Genomic DNA, 24,140 nt, shown 5'->3' with positions numbered 1-24,140 from the left:
ATTCCTCCACCTCTTCTTTGGGTGTGGGAAAACAAAGGCTGAATGGATGATCATTTGGTGGGCCATAATGCATGTTAGTGCACACAGACTTGTGTACACTTGAGGTGTACACAACACCTGTGGTGTACATTGTATAGGAATAACATTGGTCGCATTAGTCTCCTAACTAGTCTTTGTTTCCTGATTAACTTTGTTTCTTATTCTTTCAGAGTTGCCTATTGTAATTAGACTTTTGACTAAGCTTCTATTAATAAAGGATTAAGGGGGAGAGGGTGGATGTGCATCAACCTTCTCATCTCCTCTTCTTTCTCTTTTCCTCTTATCCCTGTTTCCTATAGAGATGTTCTTGGATCTTGGGAGTTTTCTTCTTCCTTGTATTAATGGGATCATGCCTCAACACCCTTTCCTCCCTCCTAATAGAATTTTTGGTCACCTCTCAAGAAAAGATAGAAGAGCAAGAAAAGGCCCGACAAAGCAAAGTGCATGACCCTCTCTTCACTTCATCTCATAGAAGAAAGACCATTTCAATGCTCCGAGGATTACAACATGAAGGATTATACTCAAAATGATAGACAGGCTACTCGGATGAAAGGTTCACAGACCATTCCCCCCAAGTCTATGAAATAGTCTCCTCGATGATCACCATATTTCTCCAATCTCGTACAATCTCAGCTCTCAGGGCGCTGTGAAATTCTAGTTGCAACCAAGCCAAATCCACCATATATGGTGCAATTCTTCTTTTGATGATGATAATTTACCATTGGACATTCTCCCACTTCTTTCTTTCCATGCACACCGCATATAGCACAGGAAAGCATTTTCCAAAGAATTGTGCCTTTGGCTGATAAAGGCCTCTTGACCAACCCCTCTATAGGATCTATCACCATCTAGGGAAGCAAGCCCTTTGGGAGAAGAACTTGCATATTCTGGTTGTGTCCGACTGTTACTGTTTAGGAAGAAATCATTGATCTTTGAGGATTCTGTATGTATTTGGATGTGTTGGTCCTCTCCGACCTATTTTACATTTCTTATTTTATTTAAAAGTTCCTATTTACCAGTTAATAGCAGAAGAGGATTAAGATTGGACAGCCATGCTGATTTTATGGCCTAGGTTTGATGAGAATGTCAGAAAAATTTGTTGATGTCTTTCTAGTTCTTTTGATACCCAAAGTTTTGATGTCTTGGATTGGATATGATGAGGATGTATAATCCTATTTTGGGGTATTGGGATATCAATTCTAGAGGTACATGAAAGGTATTACGTAATGGTATAGGCTGGCATATTGTTCAACTTGCTGGCTGATGTGATAGGGGTGCTCTTGGTAAGCAGAAATAACTATTTCAACTGTCTAAAAATTATCTTCTTTCTTTTCTTTTCTTTTTCTGAAGGATAACTAAATTTATTTAAAGATATAGAAAAACAAGCTATACCTAGGAAACAGTAAAGAGGAGCTGATCAGAGTGTCCCTCTTGTCACTTCCTAGTTTGCAATGGAGTTGGCTACCTCCTTTGCAAGGGAAAAGAGGAGCAGATCACATGTCTTTACAACTATCTGGTCACCATCTGGACTTCTGTGAACTATCATTATGTGTTATATAAATCCTTGTTGTACAAATGATAATGCATGAAGTGTCCATAATATTTATGTTTACTTATATTTGTATCAATTGACAGCTTTGTCCTGTCACTGGCTGATGTTGATGCGAGCCTTCTGATGGAAGATGAAAGTCTTGTCTGGGCGAGTAAAGATGTTGTCATTGTTCTTCAGCATGAAGGTGAAAAGATACCTCTGAGGTAAACTACAGAATGTTTACTTGTTCTTCATTTCATGTGTATATTTGTTATAGAAGAACTTGATATTAACAATTCAGTCAACACCATGTAAAAAGTAGACCGAGTTTGCTTGTTAAAATGGCATTTTAGTGCATGGTATGTCTTTTTCTTTTTTTCTTTTTGGAAACTGGCAATCTGTTTTAGTTAGCTTTACGAGGATGTTTGGGACATTCGGGCTTTATAGATAATGTGTTCCTTACATGCTCCATAGGCATGCTCATGAGTTCATATGTCCCTAGAAGTAAATTAGATTTTTCAAGATGATAGACATTTAGCAAAGGATGCAAATAATGCAATGATCCTGATATGTTCCTTGTTTTAGAACATGTTACACTTAAAAAAAGAAAAGAAAAAGAATTTGTATGTCTCAGATCATCTGATGAAAGATGATGCCTGAATATTGTTGAACAAATAATTTAACAACAGTTATTGTATTTAAGTCATTTGTGCAGGGTTCTTGTCAGTGTTTATAGATTCTCATATCAATTAAAATGTTTTGTCCATCCACTATGTCCTCCTTCATAGAGGAGCTTGGCTTAGAATCTGCATTCTGCTCGGCATTGATTAGAGATCATCGGCACCTGGGAGTTGGATATGCTGGGTTGAAAAATGTCTTGTAAGATTAGGACATTTCTAGCTATATAAGCTTCAGCCAAATCCCACTGTATGAGGCCATGACAAGAGGACTAGGCCATGCAGTTGTGTAAAGTGACCGTGATTTCAATTAGATAACTTATCATGCATTTTATCAGTTTCAGCCTGCTGAATTTGCTTATTAGCTGAAATGTCTTTCTTGACAAATAATCTGATTATTTCATTTCAAATTATGCATCTCTACCTACAAGCAGTGTTGTCAAAATCCTATAATGTATAATTTGCGATTTGAGTTGAATCTTAAGCAAAGTGATTTGAATCCCTTTTTATATGAATCTTACGATTTTATAATTTGAATCCTACGATTTACGATTCAAATCCCAATTTCCGATTCAAATTATACTTGTTCTCTTCTATTTAAGCTTCACTTGACTTCCATTTTATGTTTTTGAATTGGTGGGGGCTTTAAGAATCATTTAGAAAAAAATAAAAAAAACCTTTAAAAAAAGAATTGTTTAGAAAAGCTAAATTATTTTATTTTATTCTTTATAAGAGATTAAATGATATATATTCTCTTCAACATTAAATTGTAGAGCTTATTTTATTTTATTTTTATTTTTATGATTTCTTACTTCTTGACTAGTCAAAATACCAAATTGGTGTGTGACTTACCTGGATTTTTTTTTTAATGGATGGTTACACTCACTTACATGTATTGTGGAATGATGCTTAGAAATCAATATATATATATATATATATTTGTCGGTCTACAAAATCAAATGCTACTTTTCCAATGTGATTCTACATTCAAGAAAGTTAACAAGAACATAAATTTAAAGGATCCGTGTATGTTTCAAGGAAAATTTCTTGAAAGATAAGTATCCTTTAACACTATCGTGACATGGTATTACTTGGTGCATATTGATGGCAAAAGGATGATTGCTGAGTTTTTTTTTTTTCCTGACTTATTTATATTTTTCATATTTTTAAGAAGATCATAAAAAAATCTTATGATTTACGATACGATTTGTGATATGATAACAATTTTGACAACATTGCCTACAAGCTTCAGTCCATCTACGTTTAAAAGGTAAAAGTATGTTGCATTTCCTTGTAACAGCTATGTTTCAGAAACAGAGAGAAGGTATGCTCTTCCGTCACAAGCACAACGCCACATTTTGGCTGGACTGGCTTCTGCAGTTGGGGGGCTTAGTGCTCCCTATGAGAAGGTTTCCCATGTACATGAAAGGCCAGTTCCTAATTGGCTTTGGGCAACAGGCTGTCATCCATTTGGACCATTCTCTAATGCTTCTCAAATTAGTCAAATGCTTCAGGACATTGCCTTGGTAAGGCCACTATCTTTTGTGTCCCATCCTCTGTGGAAAGTCCAAATAAACTCAAAATGGTTATGGCGGCATTTCATGATTGGGGCTGTCAATGAACTAGGCGCAGGCCGGAGTGAGTTCTGCCTGAGCATGGCCCATTTCCTTATAGGACATGAAATTTGGGCATGGCCCAGCTCACGGGCCTGAAAATTAGTCCTGCGCCCTGCACTTGACTGCTATAAATGGGCCTGGACTCGGGCTCGGTTTGGGCCACAATCGAAGATGTTGTCCAACTAGACCAAGGACTTGCCTATTTGTTTCTCAGTCCAAAAATCGTTACCCAAGCACTGTCCGCGGTGAGCATGTACTGTAAGCCTGATGGGCTAGCCAGACTCATTGACAGCCCTGGCCACATTGCAATTATAATTGAGTGTCTTGTCTATGTCAGATGTCTGATTTCGGACTGTAACTGGCTTAGCAGGGAATCATTAGGAATAATTTTTCATTAATTTTAACAAACTGCTCTGACAGTTCCAGTTCTTTGTCTTAGCCTGCTTAGGGCTGGAATTTTTTTATCATGTTAATGATATAAATTTTACTGTATCTGTTGATTTTTCACTTCGTAAAGCATATCTGATGGAACTTCATTTTTGCAGAGAAGTACAATATATGCGCGTGTTGATTCTGCACTTCGCAAAATTCGGGATACTTCAGAGGTAGCAGGAGTTAATCACGAATTGGATGCCTTTTTATTCTAAAACATAATTTATTTAGATGATTGATATTTCTGCTCCCCAAATTGTTAATTCTACCATCCCTCAAGGTTGATTTTGTCAGTTCAAAGCACCTGTAGAAACATCTCTTTAAGACCAATTACCCTGCATGGTTGGAAATGTCAAAATTTGTGGAAGTAAGCTTCCCCTTTGTTATTCCAAGTTCAAGGTCTAATTTTTTGTCATTTTCAACAGGCTGTCCAGGCTTTTGCTGGGGAATATCTTAAGACACCCCTCGGCGAGCCAGTGAAGGGCAAGAAAAAGAAGTCAAACACAGAGCTATGGCTGGAGAAGTTCTACAGGAAAACAACTAACTTACCGGAACCTTTCCCACATGAGTTAGTCGAGCGGTTAGAACAGTACTTGGATGTAAGTAGCTCCTGTTTGATGAAACTATGAATATTACCCATCTGAAATTATAATATCTGCCTGTGTAACTTTGTTCTTTTGCATTCAAGATCTTTGAAGATTCAAAGAAAAAGCAACATTTGATCAATGGAAAAGAATCATTTGGATCACTGCAAAATCATTTAGCCCTATATAACCACCACCACCACCACCACCATCATTATCATCATCATGGCCTTATCCCAACTACTTAGGGTCGGCTACATGAATCTTTTTCTGACATTCTACTCTATCAAGGGCCATAATTTCAGTTAGACCATAGATAAAGTATTTTCTTGCTATCTCCACCCACATCTTTTTGGGTCTTCCCCTTGCCCTTGTAGAGCCTTCAACTTGTACCAACTCACTCCTAACCAATGCAGTTCTTGCTCTCCATCACACATGATCAAAACAACTAAGTGTACTTTCCCTCATCTTATTTACCTATTGGTGCTACTCCTCAATAGCCTTGAATACATTCATTTCTGGTTCTTTCCTTCATTTTCTTGTCACTCATCCATCTCAACATACTCATTTCAGCTACACTCATCCTATGAATGTGTTGTTCCTTTATTGCCCAACATTCAAGCCCATAAAGCATGGCTGGTCTTGTGTTCATCTTGTAAAATTTCCCTTTCAGTTAGAGTGGTACATGACAATCACATAAAACTCCAGAGGCACATCTCCATTTCTTCCACCCCTATATAACTGTGTGTGAGAATTTGAAAAAGCTGGATTCGATCAGGTTTTCATCAGGATTCCAGAAAAACTCAATTTGTTCATGAGTTACTCAGTCAAGACTTAGTTGACTCAGCCAACTTGACTTAATGTAAGTCGAAAATTTAAGAGAAAAAAAAAAAAAGAAACAAAAGAAAGAAAGGAAAGAAAACGAGAAGAAAGAAAAACTTGTCTCAGCTCACAAAAACTAGTAAGTCTTGGGGTTCAAGACTTGATAAAAGCCTGACTGAGTTACTTGACAATTGACATCCAATTGGATTGAGTTCTTGAGTTGAAAAGGTTTGCTGTATAATGTTCACTGTCTTGTTATTCTGAGGTTTTTGCTTGATTTGCTTGGTAACAGAGTCTCGAAGAGCAGCTTGTCGATCTATCTTCTTTGTTATATGATCATCGTCTAGATGTCGCGCACTTAAACAGTTCAGAGATACTCCAAAGCACCATATTTACCCAGCAGTGAGTATCCTGTATTTGTCTTCTCCGGTTAATTTCAACACCACTTTGTTTTCTTTATATTCCCAAGGGTAAGATACTCCTGTTTGACATGAATGCTTCCTAGTGGTGCATCAAGATGCATAGCATCTTTGATGCTCCAATGGTGTACAAGATTGATCTAAGGATTGTTGATCCATGCCATTAATCCGATGTGCCCCATCGTCGATGGGGATTACCCTTAACGAGTATCCCAGACCTGAAGAGCCTAGCCCTTAGACTCGGTGGCCTAAAAATAATTTTTTACTTGAAAAACACCTCATCAGTATAGATAAAAAGGTCAAAGATTGGATGGTTAGGATCTCCACCCATCTCGGAGAGTTTTGGGGAATGCATCTATGGGTGTCATTTTGAATCAACGAAACATGAACCCCACTTGTATGGGTCTTCGCTCATCAGAACGGTTAAACATCTGGATGCATCAGGACCCTATAGTTCTCCCATTTCTAGTGACCTTTTTGACAATTTCCTGCTGTAAAATCATAGTACGCCATAGCGTTTATGATATGCCTTTTTTGACTGTTTTTTGCATACTTTGTCATTGGTTCTGCATATGCTTTCTGCAATAGCTCTATTGAAGTGTTTGTCAATCGGGTCAAGTGCAGACGCCATTTTGAGCCCTAGCATTACTGATTCTTTGACACAATCTCTCTCCTCCCCTTTTGTGACAGATACGTTGATCGTGTTTTAGTGACCGAGAAGGAGAAGATGCGGTGCTGCGACATTGAATACAAGGCTCCCGTGCAGTCCTCACAAGCTTTCATCTATGGAGGGATTCTTGTCGCAGGTTTCCTTGTATATTTCCTTGTTATTTTCTTCTCATCACCAGTCCGCTGATTGAAGTTCTCTACAGAAGAAAAAAACGAACAAAGAAAAAAAAAAAAAAGCAACTTAGGACAGTTTCTATTGGTGAGTTTTTAGCACAAGTTTTAAGAGCAGAAAAAAAAAGAAGAAGAGAAGTTCAATAGCATGCAAGCGGTCAGTAGAACGTTTTTTTGTTTTTTTGTTTTGTTTAATCCAAGATGGGTCCCATTCGGCTGGGACCAGCCTACATTGCATCAACAACATCCTAGCCCTTGATGGGCTTTAAAATCAACACCCATGCCTGTTATTTTTCAAACCGGGTCTAAGTTTGCCTATGACAACAGATGATCAACCTATAAATGTGCACCTTTTCTCCTAGAAAGGAAATTTTGGTGGTTGGTTTCCATGTAGCGGCACGCTCGTAAGCAACGGTGGTACCAGGCAGATGTCGGACCCACATGATGCATACATGACATCTATCAGATGCATCAGCTCTTTACCTCCGGGGCCCAAAAGTTAGGGTAATACATGAATCAGGTGGGACACACCACAGAAGAAGTTGAGAGGGGAAGCCCACCCTTGATTTATGTTGGGGCCCCACCAGATTGTTTATATAGAATCCAGGCCCATGAATGTGCGGACGAAAAATCAGGCTGGTTTTAAACTCAGGTGGGCCCAGTGAAAATCAAGTCGACTTTCCCTCCCAACTTGTTCACGGTTCTGTGGGCCACACCACAGGGAAGGCTAGGATGGAACCCGTCATCCTGGATGATCCTTCATCGTGCATCAGTCTTCTGTGGGAGGGTTAAGATTGTCCAATCAGGGGAGATCTTGAGCTGCCCAGGTCACTAATGAATGGTCCAGATCTTCTACAGGTGTGCCATGTGCACGGTTCTGCATGAACTGTCATGGTCTCCCATCTTTTCCTTTTGACCGTATGTCAAAATGACAGAGCTCTGTAGACAGTGAACTGTAGCCACACAAACGAGTCATTCAAGCGGCTAATGTGGCACTCGTGCGAATTTGGCACGCGTGTGAACTCGGATGCACACCATTTACAACTATCACTGAAAATTCCCTCACCCAAAAAGTTGGCCTGGCCCACGCTTCTTTATAAAAATGGATGTTTAATAATAATTCATGGTCTGGCTCACCTGATGAATGCTGTGGATCCTGCACAGGTGTGGCATATAGGCACGTGTCGAAACATTCATTCTCACGTGAGCTATCCTCACGTCACATAACTCCATAAAGCTTAAGCCATATATACTCATGAGTGCACGACCAAGCGCATTCGTTACTCTTCTTTTTTTTTTTCTTTCTTATCCTTACATCAAACATCTATAACTAGCACATGCCATGCCTTTCTCATTGCCAATGGCCACGATGAGTGCCACGTCATTGGACCCCATCCCTTGTACCCCACCACCCCAAAACCCAGCAATCTCTTTTAAAACCATCACTCGCATTTTAGACACCAACTGCTACAATTCCCCCCAACATTTGAAACAAACACACTCGCAAATCATCAAATCAGGCCTCTTCCAAGATAACTACATAGCTGGCTCCTTAATCAAATGCTACACAGCCTCCAATTCCAGCTCTTTGGACATTGCTCTCAGGATCTTCAACCAGGTCAAAGGTCCTCATGCCTTCCTTTGGAACTCCATCATAAGAGCTTTCTTGGACAAAAATGCCCCTGAGAATTCCATCTTGTTCTACTCCAAGATGGTGGCAGAACAGTCCAAGCCCAATAAGTACACATACCCTTCTCTTCTCAAGGCCTGCACTACTGCTGGAGCTGTTGAGGAAGGTGTGCAAGTGCATGCCCATGTCATAAAGCATGGGCTTGGTGGGGATGGATACATACAGAGTGCTGGAATTCAGATGTATGCGTCCTTCGGGCGGGTTTCAGATGCCCGCCGGCTGTTTGATGATAGTGGGGCGCCTGACGCTGTCTCTTGGAATGCGATGATTGATGGGTATTTCAGATTTGGTGATGCTGATGCTGCTGCAGTGCTTTTTGAGCAGATGCCGTGCCGGAATGTTAGTTCTTGGAATGCGATGGTTTCTGGGTATGCAAGGTGTGGGCGGGTTGAGGATTCTAGGCAGTTGTTTGATGAAATGTCTGAGAGAGATGAGATTTCTTGGAGTGCAATGATCGATGGTTATGTGCAGTGTGGGTGCTTCAAGGAGGCGTTGGGTGTCTTTCATGAGATGCAGAGGAGAGGAATTCGGTTAAGGAAGTTTCTGTTTTCGAGTGTGTTGGCAGCGTGCGCGAATGTGGGGGCGTTGGATCAAGGTAGATGGATCCATGCGTACATAGAGAGGAATTCGATGAAGTTGGATGCGGTTTTGGGGACAGCTCTGGTCGATATGTATGCCAAGTGCGGGCGTCTAGAAATGGCGTTGGAGGTCTTTAATCAAATGCAACGGAGAGAAGTCTTTGAATGGAATGCTATGATTGGTGGGCTTGCCATGCACGGGCATGCCAATGAAGCAATTGAGCTATTCTCACGGATGCAGGCAGATATGGTTAGACCAGACAAGATCACCTTTGTGGGTGTCTTGAGCGCATGCGCTCATGCAGGGCTGGTAGAAGAAGGCCAGCAATACTTCAATTCTATGAAACATGTGTTCGGTGTGGAACCCACGGTGGAGCATTATGGTTGTTTGGTCGATCTCTTAGGCCGGGCCGGGCTCTTAGATGAGGCTGAAAGTGTCATACAGAGAATGTGGATGAAACCCAATGCAGCCATTTGGGGGGCTCTATTGGGTGCTTGTAGAATTCATGGAAATGTTGAATTAGGCGAGAGAGTTGGCAAGATCTTGCTCGAATTGGAGCCACACAACAGCGGTAGGTACACATTGTTATCAAACATTTATGCTAAGGCAGGTAGATGGGATGATGTTGCGAATGTGAGAAAGCTGATGAAGGCAAGAGGGATCAAGACAACGCCAGGAAGCAGCTTAATTGACGTGGACGGCATCATACATGAATTTGTAATGGGAGATGGTTCACACCCACAGATGAATGAGATTCGATCGATGTTGGAAGAGATAGTTGAGAGGCTGAGGTTGGAAGGGTATGTTCTGAACACCGCCGAAGTCTTGTTCAATATCGACGAGGAGGAGAAGGAAAGCGCGCTCTGCCAACACAGTGAGAAGCTTGCTATTGCATTTGGGTTCCTTAACACGGCCCCTGGGACAACCATCCGCATTGTGAAAAACCTTCGTGTTTGTGAGGATTGCCACTCTGCGACCAAGCTCATTTCGCGTGTATATGGTCGCGAGATTGTTGTGAGGGATCGGGTGCGGTACCATCGATTTAAAGACGGGATGTGTTCATGCACGGATTTCTGGTGAATGTGTTTGATAGAACCAGCTTCGAAGTGCCCAGAATTCAATCTACGATTCTTTGATGTTATTAGAACTGCAAAGAAGGTTATTTGAAGAGGATGAAGAAAATCCACTAATTTGCCAATATGGCACATGTTTTGCAAGATCCAAGCCGTTCCGGAGGTGGGGCTAATCGTGGATATTCATGGGCCCAAGAAACAGGCCGGTCCACTACATGTGATGAGAAAATGGACTGTTAGAAATGTATACATGGGTGGCTACCTATGAAGTGTACTGGTGTGATTTTTGGGTTAGGACATGTTCATGGCAGGACCCACCTGATGAACGGCCTGGATATGGTGATCATGTTCTATGCTTGCACATGTGGATCCTCGAGCATGCAGAAATGAACACAAGGGAAGCACGTGGGAGAGAACAACGATGTCCTTATATTTTTCAGATTTACATGCCTTCGGCGGGAGCATTTTGAAATATAATTCTATTGCGTGAAACAGGGAAGTATACAACCGCTGTTTTAAACACCCAAGTTCAATGGGGTCCACCATGTTTTATATGAAAAATCCACCCCGTCCATTAGGTGAGAACTGTTATTTGGACCGTACATACAGAATGTTAGCCTGATTAAAGGTTTATATGGGCCACAGCAATGTGAATAATGTAGAATTGCTCCTAAAGCATAAGTTCACGCTGTGTGGCCCGCCTGAGTTTTGTAACAGGCTGATTTTTGTATATTCTCTTCATCCTGATGTGTTACACCTGGTTAACAGGTTTGATGAAAGATACGCACCATCGGGCGCCCACACACAAACCTATGGTTGGCATCTCATCCCCATTTTTCCATATGGTGTGGCCCATCTGAGTTATGGTTCCTAGTTGATTTTTGTCACTGGGGCCTAACATTGACGATAGAACCCGTTAGGAGGAGTGGATTTTACATATACAACTTGATGAGCCCCACAGACTAGGGTGTTTTATGCACGGCGTCTTTTAATCCACACATCTAGAAGATTTTGGAGTTGTCTATCTAGTCAACGGTTCGGATCCATGGCGCCATGCGTATGGAATCCTGCAAGTCAGCAAACTGTTCGTTCCTGATGAACAGGACCCTACAATTCCTCTTCTTTCTATTAGTTTTGATTGTTGGGTAGTGGACCCCACATGCAATTTTGGACCATCTGATGGGTTGTAGTGCATTTCGTGGTAGAGGTGGGCCCCCTCGCGGAGTGTCGGCGCCATAAGAAGTGCTAGGACGACTCATGTCACACATCACAACACGTCACATTTAAATGAGACGGATCCATTCGTAAGGTGAGCGGCAATATATTGGTGCGACAGCTCATGCGCACATATATTCGTGCATCGCAAACAAAAGGCCACGTTTGGTGGCCATTTCGTGATCACGAACTTGAACTCGGATCTTATTCGATTCGTTTTCTGAATTGGGTCCTTGTAAGAAGCTGAAAGGTTCAATATCTTACGCTTGACAGCTTCATGGGGCCCACTCACTCGTCTTCATGTACCTTGTCTATGCTTGATGCCGGTTATTCCATTTGGCAGATTCCATGGAATATAAGACGATTCGTGAGGATTTACTGGGGTTGTGTAGATAGATAGATAGATGGATGGATAGATGAGAATGAGCACACACAGCTAGTTGGACGGCTCAACTAATTGCCAATTTAAGTGCTAATTAATGCTGATAAATATTGGCTGGAAGAAAGTTGTCTCAAAGAGGAAGAGAGTTGTCAGCTTGGGCGGACTTATCGTAGTATTAATGGGAAATCCACTTCACCCATTAGGTAACCCCTATGTTATACTTGAGGACCAAAAATCAGCTCCGTCAATTGTTTAAGTAGACTATACAATTCGAAACCGTTCCTAGCTACACACATGCACACACGCACATGGGAGCTCAGCCTGACCCAGAGCTCGTGTGGGCTGAAATATCAGCATCGAGTGTCATTGCCACTATTATTTTTTATCATGTGACCCACGTGATCTCTAGATTAAGCTAGTATTTGGGCTCTAGTCCTAAAATAATATGGTAAAAAGAATGGGTAACATAGATTATATACATACATTAATGTGGACCTCACGAGTTTCGTCTACCCACGTGCAAAGAAGAGTCCCATACAGTTACTTTCTTGACATTAAATATAACCTAACTTCTTACTCGAAACATTGAAAAAGTAGAATCACTTCAGAAAATTTGACCATACATCAAGATCAGTTCCGCCAATTTCCCAAGCGGGGGTGGCTAATCTCTTCCCAAGGAAACCCCTAGCGGGTGTGGCTAACACAGAGTGTGTGTACTGACATGGGTGTGTACTAACAAGTTAACCCCAAAAAAATAAGTAAATAATAAAATAAATTTCCCAAGGAAAAAGGAAATTATTTTATTAGACGATTAGGAATAATCGTATTCAAGGCGACTTTTTCGCAGTTGGTAATCAATGGGAGGAGAGTGATGCATGGTCGCGGATTGCGTGCTACCCACGCTCGTCTCTAGCACGAACCGGCAGTTCTGCGGGCGGGCCCACCGTGATATATCTGTTTATCCGCGCCGTCCATTCCTACGCTAAGTGGAGCACACCAAATAATAAGCTTGGGTTGCAGTAAATGCACAAAGCATTAAATACAAGAGTCTTCGGTGGTGTTGTCTACTTAATCGTTGGATTCTCCTTATTTTTGAGGTCATACCTTAGAATGATCTTATAGAAGGGATGGACGGCGTGGATAAACAGATACATCACGGTGGGCCCGCCAACAGAACTGCCCGTTGGTGGCTAGAGAGGGGGTAGCACACAATCCGCATCCGTGATGCTTGGTCTTAATCAACATGCAGTTGGCCACGTGTACGTAGACAATGTCGGCGACGAAAACTGCCTCCCTCCAAATCCATTGGATCTCCCTTAGCCATCGATAGACCCATGTTATATCCATCATTTTAAAACGGTGGTGATCAACCTCCTCACGCGTGGCTAGGGTTATCAATGGGCCGGGCTCGGGCCGGAAAGTTAGAATTTTACAGGTCAGCCTGATGGTTGGGCCTGAAACAGTTCAAAATCCGGGCCGAGGCCTAGCCCAGGCCCGGCATGTTGACAGCCCTACGCGTGGGGTTTTGATATGGGAGCGAATTCGGTCGGGTCAGGTACCACCACGTTCGCTCGTTAATGTGGAGCCCATCTTGATGTATGTATTATATATCCACGCCGTCCATCCGTTTTTAAAGCTCATTTTACGATACCAGTCCAAAATCAAAGAAGATCTAAGACTTAGTTTAACCGCACCATAGGAACCAGTGGCGATTGACCATTAAAAACTTTTTGTGGACTACAAAAGTTTTAGATTAATCTGATATTAGTGTTTTCCAATCATCTGGGTTTATGTGATCTTATCAACGGGTTGGATGACAAATACACATTACACTGAGCCATCAGATCATCTTCTAACAGTAGGCGTTCAATAACCACGGATGCCTGTGGTGTTGCATACCTGGGACTTGATCTAATTATTTTTGGGTTCATGCCCTAAAATATAAAATATACATCAAGGTGGGCTATGGTCACGACCTAGCCAAAAGCGGTGCTACCCTGAGCTGATCGAATCCACTCCCTCACATATAGCTATCTATCCCATTGAAATTGTGGGACACACATGGATGGAGTGGATCTCTAAAATCAGGCTGATGAAACAATCCTAGCCATGCTATTGAGTGTATGGTAGAAAGTAAAATCTCGCTAGAGTGGATGGTTGGAAAGTAAAATCAGATGCTATTAAGATTTTACTTTCCTAGACTGATCGAATCCACATGTGCCCCACAATTTGGATGGTTGAAAGCAAAATCCTAGCCACCACACGGAGGAAACAATCCTAGCTATGCTATTGAATGAATGGTTGAAAGTAAAATCTTAATAGCATCTAATTTTACTTTCAACCATCCACTCAATAGCCATATGATTTTACTTTCAACCATCCACTCAATAGCATGGCTAGGATTATTTCATTAAGCGGGATTTTAGAGATCCGCTACATTTATGTGTGCCCCCACAATTTGGATGGGATAGAGAGCTATATTTGAGGGAGTGGATTCAATCAGTTTGGGGAAACAATCCTAGCCTGGCTAGCGGACGGTCCTAATTAAAGGAGGATTTAGATGCTATTAAGATTTTATTTTCCTAAACTGATCGAAACCATGTGTGCCCCACAATTTGGATGGTAGAAAGTAAAATCCTACCCATGCTATTGAGTGAATGGTTGAAAGTAAAATCTTAATAGCATCTGATTTTACTTTCAACCATCCACTCAATAGCATGGCCAGGATTATTTCATCAAGCGGGATTTTAGAGATCCGCTCTATTCTTGTGTGCCCCCATAATTTGGATGGGATAGATGCTATATTTGAGGGAGTGGATTTGATCAGTTTGGGGAAACAATCCTAGCTTGGCTAGTGGACGGTCCTAATTAAAGGAGAAATCAGATGCTATTAAGATTTTACTTTCCTAAATTGATCGAATCCACGTGTGCCCCCACAATTTGGATGGTTGAAAGTAAAATCCTAACCACCACGTTGATGAAACAATCCTAGCCATGCTATTGAGTGAATGGCTTAAAGTAAAATCTTAATACCATCTGATTTTACTTTCAACCATCCACTCAATAGCATGGCTAGGATTATTTCATTAAGCGGGATTTTAGAGATCTGCTCCATTCATGTGTGCCTCCACATTTTGCATGGGATAAATAGCTATATTTGAGGGAGTGGAATTGATCAGTTTGGAGAAAACAATCCTAGCTTGGCTAGTGGACGGTCCTAATTGAAGGAGAAATAAGATACTATTAAGATTTTACTTTCCTAAATTGATCGAATCCACGTGTGCCCCACAATTTGGATGGTTGAAAGTAAAATCGTAGCCACCATGCTGATGAAACAATCCTAACCATGTTATTAAGTGAATGGTTGAAAGTAAAATCTTAATAGCATCTGATTTTACTTTCAACCATCCACTCAATAACCATATAATTTTACTCTCAACCATCCACTCAATAGCATGGTTAGGATTATTTCATCCAGCGGGATTTTAGAGATCCGCTCCATTCATGTGTGCCCCCACAATTTGGATTGGATAGATAGCTATATTTGAGGGAGTGGATTAGATTAGTTTGGAGAAAAAATCCTAGCCGGCCAATGAGTGGACGGTCCTAATTAATGGAGAAATCAGATGGCTTGTACAGCCTCTTAGCCTAATTTTTCGGTTCCACAAATGGGTCAACAGTTTGGACGGTCTGGATTGCCCTGCAACGTTGCCGTGCGTGAGTCACGACCTTTTCTTAAATGATGGTAAACTAACAAAATAACATCCACTGACAACCTCACAATGAATGCGCGTTCGCCAAGGAAGCAATCGAACTCATCTAGAAATCTCCCAAAATTAGGAGACTTTTGGCTCCACGTCCTGCCGCTTTTGTTACTTGGTACAATGGAGGTCTATGAAAATCCGTACACCTGCAGACAGCCACCTTAATATACAGCGTACAAGAGCCTACATCTAACCCGTACAAATCATGGGCCCCACTTCAGATTCAAGATCAAAACTATTCCACTGAATAGTCGATTGGACTATGAAAATCCATACTCCTGCGAACAGCCGGCTAATACAAAGCATACAACAACCTACATCTAACCCGTCCAAATCATGGGCCCCATTTCAGATTCAAGACCAAAATTATTCCGCTGAATATTATATAATTTCTTGTAGAAAATAGCTTCACATGTTTCTTATTTTAAACATCCATTCTGTGGCCAAAAATTATTCATAATAATCTGTTCAGTACGAGTTCCATATGTGATCCGGTGGGATTTGTAATATGAACGGCTCGGATTCAAGGAGCACATGCCTCGCATGACGTCATCCCACACGTATAGGTCCTTGCGACCGACTAAAGAAAGCGGGTCCCACCGAGACGGGTCTAGTTTCTCTATATAAACCTCATTGCGTGAAATTCTCTTCAGACCCGTGTCGAGATCGAGAGAGAGAGAGAGAGAGAGAGATGTGTCCTTCCGGCAGATACCCGCGATCGGAATCTGACACGGGGTCAGATTTCCGGCCGGCATTCGACGTCCTCGACACTGACCGGGACGGCAAGATAAGCTCCGACGATCTCCGGGCTTTCTACACCGGGTTCGCCGGCGCCGGCGCCACCGAGGACGACATCGGGTCGATGATCTCGATCGCGGACTCCAACAAGGACGGATTCGTCGAATTCGATGAGTTCGAGCGCGTCCTCGACTGCGGGAAAACGTCGCCGGGAAATGGGGTGATGGAGGACGTTTTTAGGGTAATGGACAGAGACGGAGATGGGAAAGTGGGATTCGATGATCTGAAGAGCTACATGAATTGGGCGGGTTTCATTACAAGTGATGACGATATCAAGGCCATGATCCGGATGGGCGGTGGGAATGAAGAGGGGGTTTGTTACGAGGGCCTGATGAAGATCCTGACCGTTGATTTGGGGGCAGGGTCGTCGGCTTGATTTCCGTCGATTGTCAAATCGCCGCATGTGATTTTTTGGTTTTAGTTGTTGTTTTCTCGGTTGGCGGAATCGAAAACAAAAGGGCCGTTTTCCATATGCATGGTCCAACGCGTTTGTCGCATTTGTATTTATGTTACTTTGTTACAAGTCACTGTACGCATGGCAAATGGACGAGATCAGGACCGTTCATTTAGTTGGGTTTAATGGTTGTAGGGCATCTATTAAAAAAGAAAATAAAGGAAAAAAAGAAAGAAATATTTTATTTTTGGACGTTTCTGACCTTGGAATTCTCGGCATGCAATGTTCACCACAGCTCGAAAATGAGCGAAGTCTCACTATCAACGAGATGGCTTCATTAATTAATGGTCAGGATTGTCCCATCAAGCATTTGTCCTTTTTTTCCCTGCCTGACGACGCCTAGTCACGTCGGCGTAGGACGATTCACTGTGGTGGACGGAGGACTTCGTGTGGAGCAGATCCACACCGTCCATCAGTTTCGTCTGTGTTTTTATTTTTGGTTGGGGAGTGTTGGGACGCGTATTAGGTGAATCCGTGACTGTGGGGCCCACTGTGATGTTTATCTTTTATATCCACACCGTCTATCAATTTCGCCAGTTGATTTTAGGGCATGAGCACAAAAAAGAAGCATCTCCAGAGCTCAGGTCGACCACAGCAAAAATTGATTATTGAAAGCCCATCGTTAAAATTTTCTGGGAGCCACTAAAGTTTTGGATGTAGCTGATATTTGTGCATTAACGGGTTGGATGGCAAATAAACGTTATGATGGGCTCAGGAAGTTTTCAATGGAGGGTGTTCAATCACCACTATTCCTGTGGTCCACCTGTGATTTGGGTCTAGGTCATTTGAGGTGGCAAAATGGATGGACGGTGTGGATATAAAATACATACATCACAATGAGCCCCAGCTACCTCGTGATTCCCGGGATCCAGCGAATCCGCGTTCCGAAAACGATTCAAAACTCGTGGGCTACACCTCCAGGAATAGTTTATTCGTACAAACTTGGTGTGGGGTCCATAGTGGTGTGTATATGCTTTCAATCCACTCATCTGATACACCACACCAGGATGAATGGAATCGACGAAAATCAGGACGTTCCAAGATTCAAATGGGCCACAACACGTGAATTTAAAGTTTTAGGCATGAATTTACACCGTTTTCCATGATGTGGCTCACCTAAGTATTAGATTATATTAAAATTTCAGTTTCATTGTGAAAATCTGACGGTGTATCGTATGGACGGGGTGGATCTGATGAAAATTCTGCCCCACACCGTACTCGGTTAACGGTTGGCACGCCTTCCCTCCAATGACGTAGTCGACAATGGACCGTCAATGGCAAAGCACGGTTAAGATCCTTGCGGGAGGGACTCGATCCTGGTAGGGCTTTTGGGGCTCTCTGTTATTTATGTGTTTTATCCACACCGTCCATCCATTTTTCTAGATCATTCTAGCATATGAGCCCAAAAAATGCCAAATATATAAGGCTCAAGTGGACCACCCAGCGGGGATTGAACGCCCACCATTAAAAACCTCTTTAGGAGGCATCAAGCTGATATTTGTACTTTCCCCTCATCCAAGTATCTGTGACCTCATGATCACGTTTGAAGGTTTCGACGTGGTCATCATTCATTATCAATACTGCTTTCTGTGGGGTGGTCTACTTGCCTTCTGGCTCATGTCCTAAAATGTTCTGTAAAAATGAATGGACGGTGTGGATAAAACACATACATCACAGTGGACCCCACAGTCCCACAGCCTGTACGAGGACCCAGTCCGACCTGGAAGAGGCAGGACGCAATCCGCGTCCCATGTGCCTTGGTTTGATTGAACAAGTTGACCCGTGTTTATTACGATGAGCCATTCATATCATGGGCCCCACCCCACAATTGGTGGGCCACTAGCTAAAAAACTCCTGGATCGGTGCATCCTAAGCATCTAAAATAGGTGGAATGAGGTTTAGAGTCTCCAACGAGTAGCAGACAGAAATTCCAATAGAATAGCATCTATTGGGGAATCTAGTGAGGGCGATGGACGCGATTTTCCTGCTTTCCCAGGAAGTTCCTGTGCAAGATGCTGGGTGGGGGCCACTGAGATGTTTGTGAGAAATCTACCCCGTTCATCCACGTTGAGAGATATGCGAACAAAAATGATGTGTGTACAAAACTTAAGTGGGTCACACGAGAGAAAACAGTGAGGATTCAGTGTGAATCTTTGAAACATTCTTTGGGCCATAATTTTTTTCTTTTAGGAATTTTTTATTTTTAGTATTTTCACTTCATCCCAGTGGTAATGACCTTATAGACAGTTTGGATGGCATATAAACATCAAGATAGGAATTTCTTTCTGCAATTTTTCCTCTAGTGTAACCCGCTTGAGTTTTGGATCCACCTCATTGTTTGTCAAATTTCCTAAAATGAACACTCAAAACGGATGGACAGGGTGGATTTCTCACAAACATCTGTGTGCCCCACCCACCCAGCTTCCTTGCGCAAGAACTTCATACTTATTACTAGCCACGCCGTTCATCCATTTTTAAAGATGATTTTAGGGCTTTAACTGAATTATCATAGGGAGATAAATCTCAGGTGGACCACACCACAGGAAAACAATAGTGATTGGATATCCATCATTTAAATCATACTAAGGCCCACTGTACTGTTTATTTGACATCCAATCTGTTGATTAGGTCATAAAGACCCAGTTGAAGGGAAAAACCAAAGATTAGCTTGATCCAATACTTTTATGGGCACCAAATTTTTTTTAATGGTTGACGTACATTCAACACTGTTTCCTATAATGTGGTCCACTTGAGATTGGGATATACCTCATTTTTTTCGTAATACCATATAATGATCTAGAAAAATAATTGAACGGCATTGATGAAACAAATACATCATAGTGGGGCCCACAGGGCATCAACCGCCAGCCATTGGCTGGTGGCAGGGGAGTAGCGAATTCGTTTCACTTTCCAACGAGTCGTCTTGGTACGACACGTGCCAATAGCTAGCTGTACATAGTTGTGTGCGTACACCAGTAAGCACTTTCTTATTGTACACGGTAAGTATTGTTGGGACCCACCTTGAATACATGTGGTTTATCCACGCCGTCCATTCGTTTTTGGAAATCATTTTAGTTGTTGAACCCAAAATCGATGCATATTCAAAGCTTAAGTGGACCATACCATAGGAAAAAGTAGAAGTATTAATAAAAGCTACTCCGGATCGGATAGGTTTGGATCTGTCCGGATCCATTCGGATCGGGTTTTCAGGTCGGGTCGGGTTGGATCAGGGGCAATTCGAAGTTGACCCGAAAGATTTCGGATCTGAATGGAGCTACCCGATCAGCACTGATTCAGACCGTCGGTTCGGTTCTGATCGGGTCGGATCGGGTCTGATCGGGTCGGATCCACCGGATCGGGTCTCTTTTGCCCAGCTCTAGCCACGGTCACAACCTGACCGAAAAGCGGTGCTACCCTAAGCTGATCGAATCCACTCCCTCAAATATAGCTACGTATCCCAAATCCACTCCCACAAATATAGCTATCTATCCCATTCAAATTGTGGGGCACACATGGATGGAGCGGATCTCTAAAATCAGGCTGATGAAACAATCCTAGCCATGCTATTGAGTGGATGGTAGAAAGTAAAATCTCGCTAGAGTAGATGGTTGGAAAGTAAAATCAGATGCTATTAAGATTTTTCTTTCCTAAACTGATCGAATCCATGTGTGCCCTACAATTTGGATGGTTGAAAGTAAAATCCTAGCCATCACACTGATGAAATAATCCTAGCTATGCTATTGAGTGAATGGTTGAAAGTAAAATCTTAATAGCATCTAATTTTACTTTCAACCATCCACTCAATAGCCATATGATTTTACTTTCAACCATCCACTCAATAGCATGGCTAGGATTATTTCATCCAGTGTGATTTTAGAGATCCGCTCCATTCATGTGTGCCCCCACAATTTGGATAGGATAGCTATATTTGAGGGAGTGGATTCGACCAGTTTGGGAAAACAATCCTAGCCTAGCTATTGAGTGGATGGTCCTAATTAAAGGAGAAATTAGATGCTATTAAGATTTTACTTTCCTAAACTGATCGAATTCACGTGTGCCCCACAATTTAGATGGTCAAAAGTAAAATTCTAGCCACCACGCTGATGAAATAATCCTAACCATGCTATTGAGTGAATGGTTGAAAGTAAAATCTTAATAGCATCTAATTTTACTTTCAACCATCCACTCAATGGCCATATGATTTTACTTTCAACCATCTAGTCAATAGCATGGCTAGGATTATTTCATCCAGCGTGATTTTAGAGATCCGCTCCATTCATGTGTGCCCCCACAATTTGGATGGGATAGATAGCTATATTTGAGGGAGTGGATTCGATCAATTTGGGGAAACAATCCTAGCCTAGCTATTGAGTGGACGGTCCTAATTAATAGAGAAATCAGATGCTATTAAGATTTTACTTTCCTAAACTGATCGAATCCACGTGTGCCCTACAATTTGGATGGTTGAAAGTAAATCCTAACCACCATGCTGATGAAACAATCCTAGCCATGCCATCGAGTGAATGGTTGAAAGTAAAATCAGATGCTATTCCAATTTTACTTTCAACCATCCACTCAATAGCCATATGATTTTACTTTCAACCATCCACTCAATATCATGGCTAGGATTATTTTATCCAGCATGATTTTAGAGATCTGCTCCATTCATGTGTGCCCCCACAATTTGGATGGGATAGATAGCTATATTTGAGGGAGTGGATTCGATCAATTTGGAGAAATAATCCTAGTCTGGCTATTGAGTGGACGGTCCTAATTAGCAGAGAAATAGATGCTATTAAGATTTTACTTTCCTAAACTAACCGGATCCACGTGTGCCCCACAATTTGGATGGTTGAAAGTAAAATCCTAACCCCCAAGCTGATAAAACAATCCTAGCCATGTTAGCGAATGGTTGAAAGTAAAATCTTAATAGCATCTTATTTTACCTTCAACCATCCACTCCGTAGCCATATTATTTTACTTTCAGCCATCTACTCAATATCGGGGCTAGGATTATTTCATCCAGTGTGATTTTAGAGATCAGCTCCATTCACGTGCCCCCGCAATTTGGATGGGATAGATAGCTATATTTGACGGAGTGGATTGATCAGTTTGGGATAACAATCCTAGCCTAGCTATTGAGTGGACGGTCCTAATTAATGGAGAAATCAGATGGCTTGTACAGCCTGTTAGCCTAATTTTCGGTTCCACAAACGGGTCAACAGTTTGGACGGTCTGGATTGCCCTGCAACGTTGCCGTACGTGAGTCACCACCTTTTCTTAAATGGTGGTAAACTAACAAAATAACATCCAATGACAACCTCACAATGAACGCGCGTTCGCCAAGGAAGCAATCGTACTCACCTAGAAATCTCTCAAAATTAGGAAGACTTTTGACTCCACGTTCTGCCGCTTTTTATTACTTGTTACAATGGAGGTCTATGAAAATCCGTACACCTGCAGACAGCCACCTTAATATACAGCGTAAAAGAACCTACATCTAACCCGTACAAATCATGGGCCCCACTTCAGATTCAAGATCAAAACTATTCCACTGAACAGTCGATTGGACTATGAAAATCCATACTCCTGCAAACAGCCAGCTAATACAAAGCATACAACAACCTATATCTAACCCGTCCAAATCATGGGCCCATTTCAGATTCAAGACCAAAATTATTCCGCTGAATATTATATAATTTCTTGTAGAAAATAGCTTCACATGTTTCTTATTTTAACCATCCATTCTGTGGCCGAAAATTGTTCATAATAATCTGTTCAGTACGAGTTCCATATGTGATCCGGTGGGATTTGTAATATGAACGGCTCGGATTCAAGGAGCACATGCCTCGCATGACGTCATCCCACACGTATAGGTCCTTGCGACCGACTAAAGAAAGCGGGTCCCACCGAGACGGGTCTAGTTTCTCTATATAAACCTCATTGCGTGAAATTCTCTTCAGATACCCGCGATCGGAATCTGACACGGGGTCAGATTTCCGGCCGGCACTCGACGTCCTCGACACTGACCGGGACGGCAAGATAAGCTCCGACGATCTCCGGGCTTTCTACACCGGGTTCGCCAGCGCCGGCGCCACCGAGGACGACATCGGGTCGATGATCTCGATCGCGGACTCCAACAAAGACGGATTCGTCGAATTCGATGAGTTCGAGCGCGTCCTCGACTGCGGGAAAACGTCGCCGGGAAATGGGGTGATGGAGGACGTTTTTAGGGTAATGGACAGAGACGGAGATGGGAAAGTGGGATTCGATGATCTGAAGAGCTACATGAATTGGGCGGGTTTCATTACAAGTGATGACGATATCAAGGCCATGATCCGGATGGGCGGTGGGAATGAAGAGGGGGTTTGTTACCAGGGCCTGATGAAGATCCTGACCGTTGATTTGGGGGCAGGGTCGTCGGCTTGATTTCCGTCGATTGTCAAATCGCCGCACGTGATTTTTTGGTTTTAGTTGTTTTTTCTCGGTTGGCGGAATCGAAAACAAAAGGGCCGTTTTCCATATGCATGGTCCAACGCGTTTGTCGCATTTGTATTTATTTTACTTCGTTACAAGTCACTGTACGCATGGCAAATGGACGAGATCAGGACCGTTCATTTAGTTGGGTTCATTTACTCGGTTAACGGTTGGCACGCCTTCCCTCCAATGACGTAGTCGACAATGGACCGTCAATGGCAAAGCACGGTTAAGATGGACTCAATCCTGGTAGGGGCTTTTGGGGCACTCGGTGATTTATGTGTTTTATCCACACCGTCCATCCATTTTTCTAGATCATTCTAGCATATGAGCCCAAAAAAAATGAGAAATATATAAGGCTCAAGTGGACCACCCAGTGGGGATTGAACGCCCACCATTAAAACCTCGTAGGAGGCATCAAGCTAATATTTGTACTTTCCTCTCCACCAAGTATCTGTGACCTTATGATCACGTTGGAAGGTTTCAACGTGGTCATCATTCATTATCAATACTGCTTTCTGTGGGAGTGGTTTACTTGCCTTGGCTCATATCCTAAAATGATCTGGAAAAATGAATGGACGGTGTGGATAAAACACATACATCACAGTGGACCCCACAGTCCCACAGCCTGTACGAGGACCCAGTCCGACCTGGAAGAGGCAGGACGCAATCCGCGTCCCATGTGCCTTGGTTTGATTGCACTAGTTGACCCATGTTTATTACGATGAGCCATTCATATCATGGGCCC

The 24,140-nt window shown here is 42.4% G+C and overlaps 4 protein-coding genes across 4 annotated transcripts in view; all 4 read left to right on the top strand.

Moving 5' to 3' along the window:
* LOC131226190 (uncharacterized) overlaps nt 1-7,132 on the top strand; it is a 32,009-nt gene extending 24,877 nt beyond the window's left edge. Inside the window, exons 11-16 of the mRNA XM_058221944.1 lie at nt 1,675-1,794; nt 3,548-3,773; nt 4,409-4,468; nt 4,721-4,894; nt 5,994-6,103; nt 6,811-7,132. Of these exons, the coding sequence (XP_058077927.1) occupies nt 1,675-1,794; nt 3,548-3,773; nt 4,409-4,468; nt 4,721-4,894; nt 5,994-6,103; nt 6,811-6,976 (856 nt within the window). The 3' untranslated portion in view covers nt 6,977-7,132. The remainder of the gene's footprint in view (nt 1-1,674; nt 1,795-3,547; nt 3,774-4,408; nt 4,469-4,720; nt 4,895-5,993; nt 6,104-6,810) is intronic.
* A 747-nt stretch (nt 7,133-7,879) lies between these two features.
* Nucleotides 7,880-11,032, top strand: LOC131226191 (pentatricopeptide repeat-containing protein At5g66520-like). Its single transcript, XM_058221945.1, has one exon. The coding sequence runs from the start codon at nt 8,303-8,305 to the stop codon at nt 10,307-10,309; it is 2,007 nt and encodes a 668-aa protein (XP_058077928.1). The 5' UTR covers nt 7,880-8,302; the 3' UTR covers nt 10,310-11,032.
* A 5,272-nt stretch (nt 11,033-16,304) lies between these two features.
* Nucleotides 16,305-16,984, top strand: LOC131225520 (calcium-binding protein CP1-like). The gene has a single exon (XM_058221054.1). The coding sequence runs from the start codon at nt 16,355-16,357 to the stop codon at nt 16,835-16,837; it is 483 nt and encodes a 160-aa protein (XP_058077037.1). The 5' UTR covers nt 16,305-16,354; the 3' UTR covers nt 16,838-16,984.
* A 5,871-nt stretch (nt 16,985-22,855) lies between these two features.
* On the top strand, nt 22,856-23,538 carry LOC131225998 (calcium-binding protein CP1-like; the record flags this gene model as incomplete). Its single annotated transcript, XM_058221629.1, has 1 exon — nt 22,856-23,538. A coding segment is annotated over one exon (489 nt), but the record flags the coding sequence as incomplete, so codon positions are not given.
* Between the last annotated feature and the right edge of the window lie 602 nt (nt 23,539-24,140).

The sequence above is a fragment of the Magnolia sinica genome, chromosome 14, assembly GCF_029962835.1.
Source record: "Magnolia sinica isolate HGM2019 chromosome 14, MsV1, whole genome shotgun sequence".
Lineage (NCBI taxonomy): Eukaryota > Viridiplantae > Streptophyta > Magnoliopsida > Magnoliales > Magnoliaceae > Magnolia > Magnolia sinica.
This window is presented reverse-complemented; position numbering and strand designations above follow the sequence as displayed.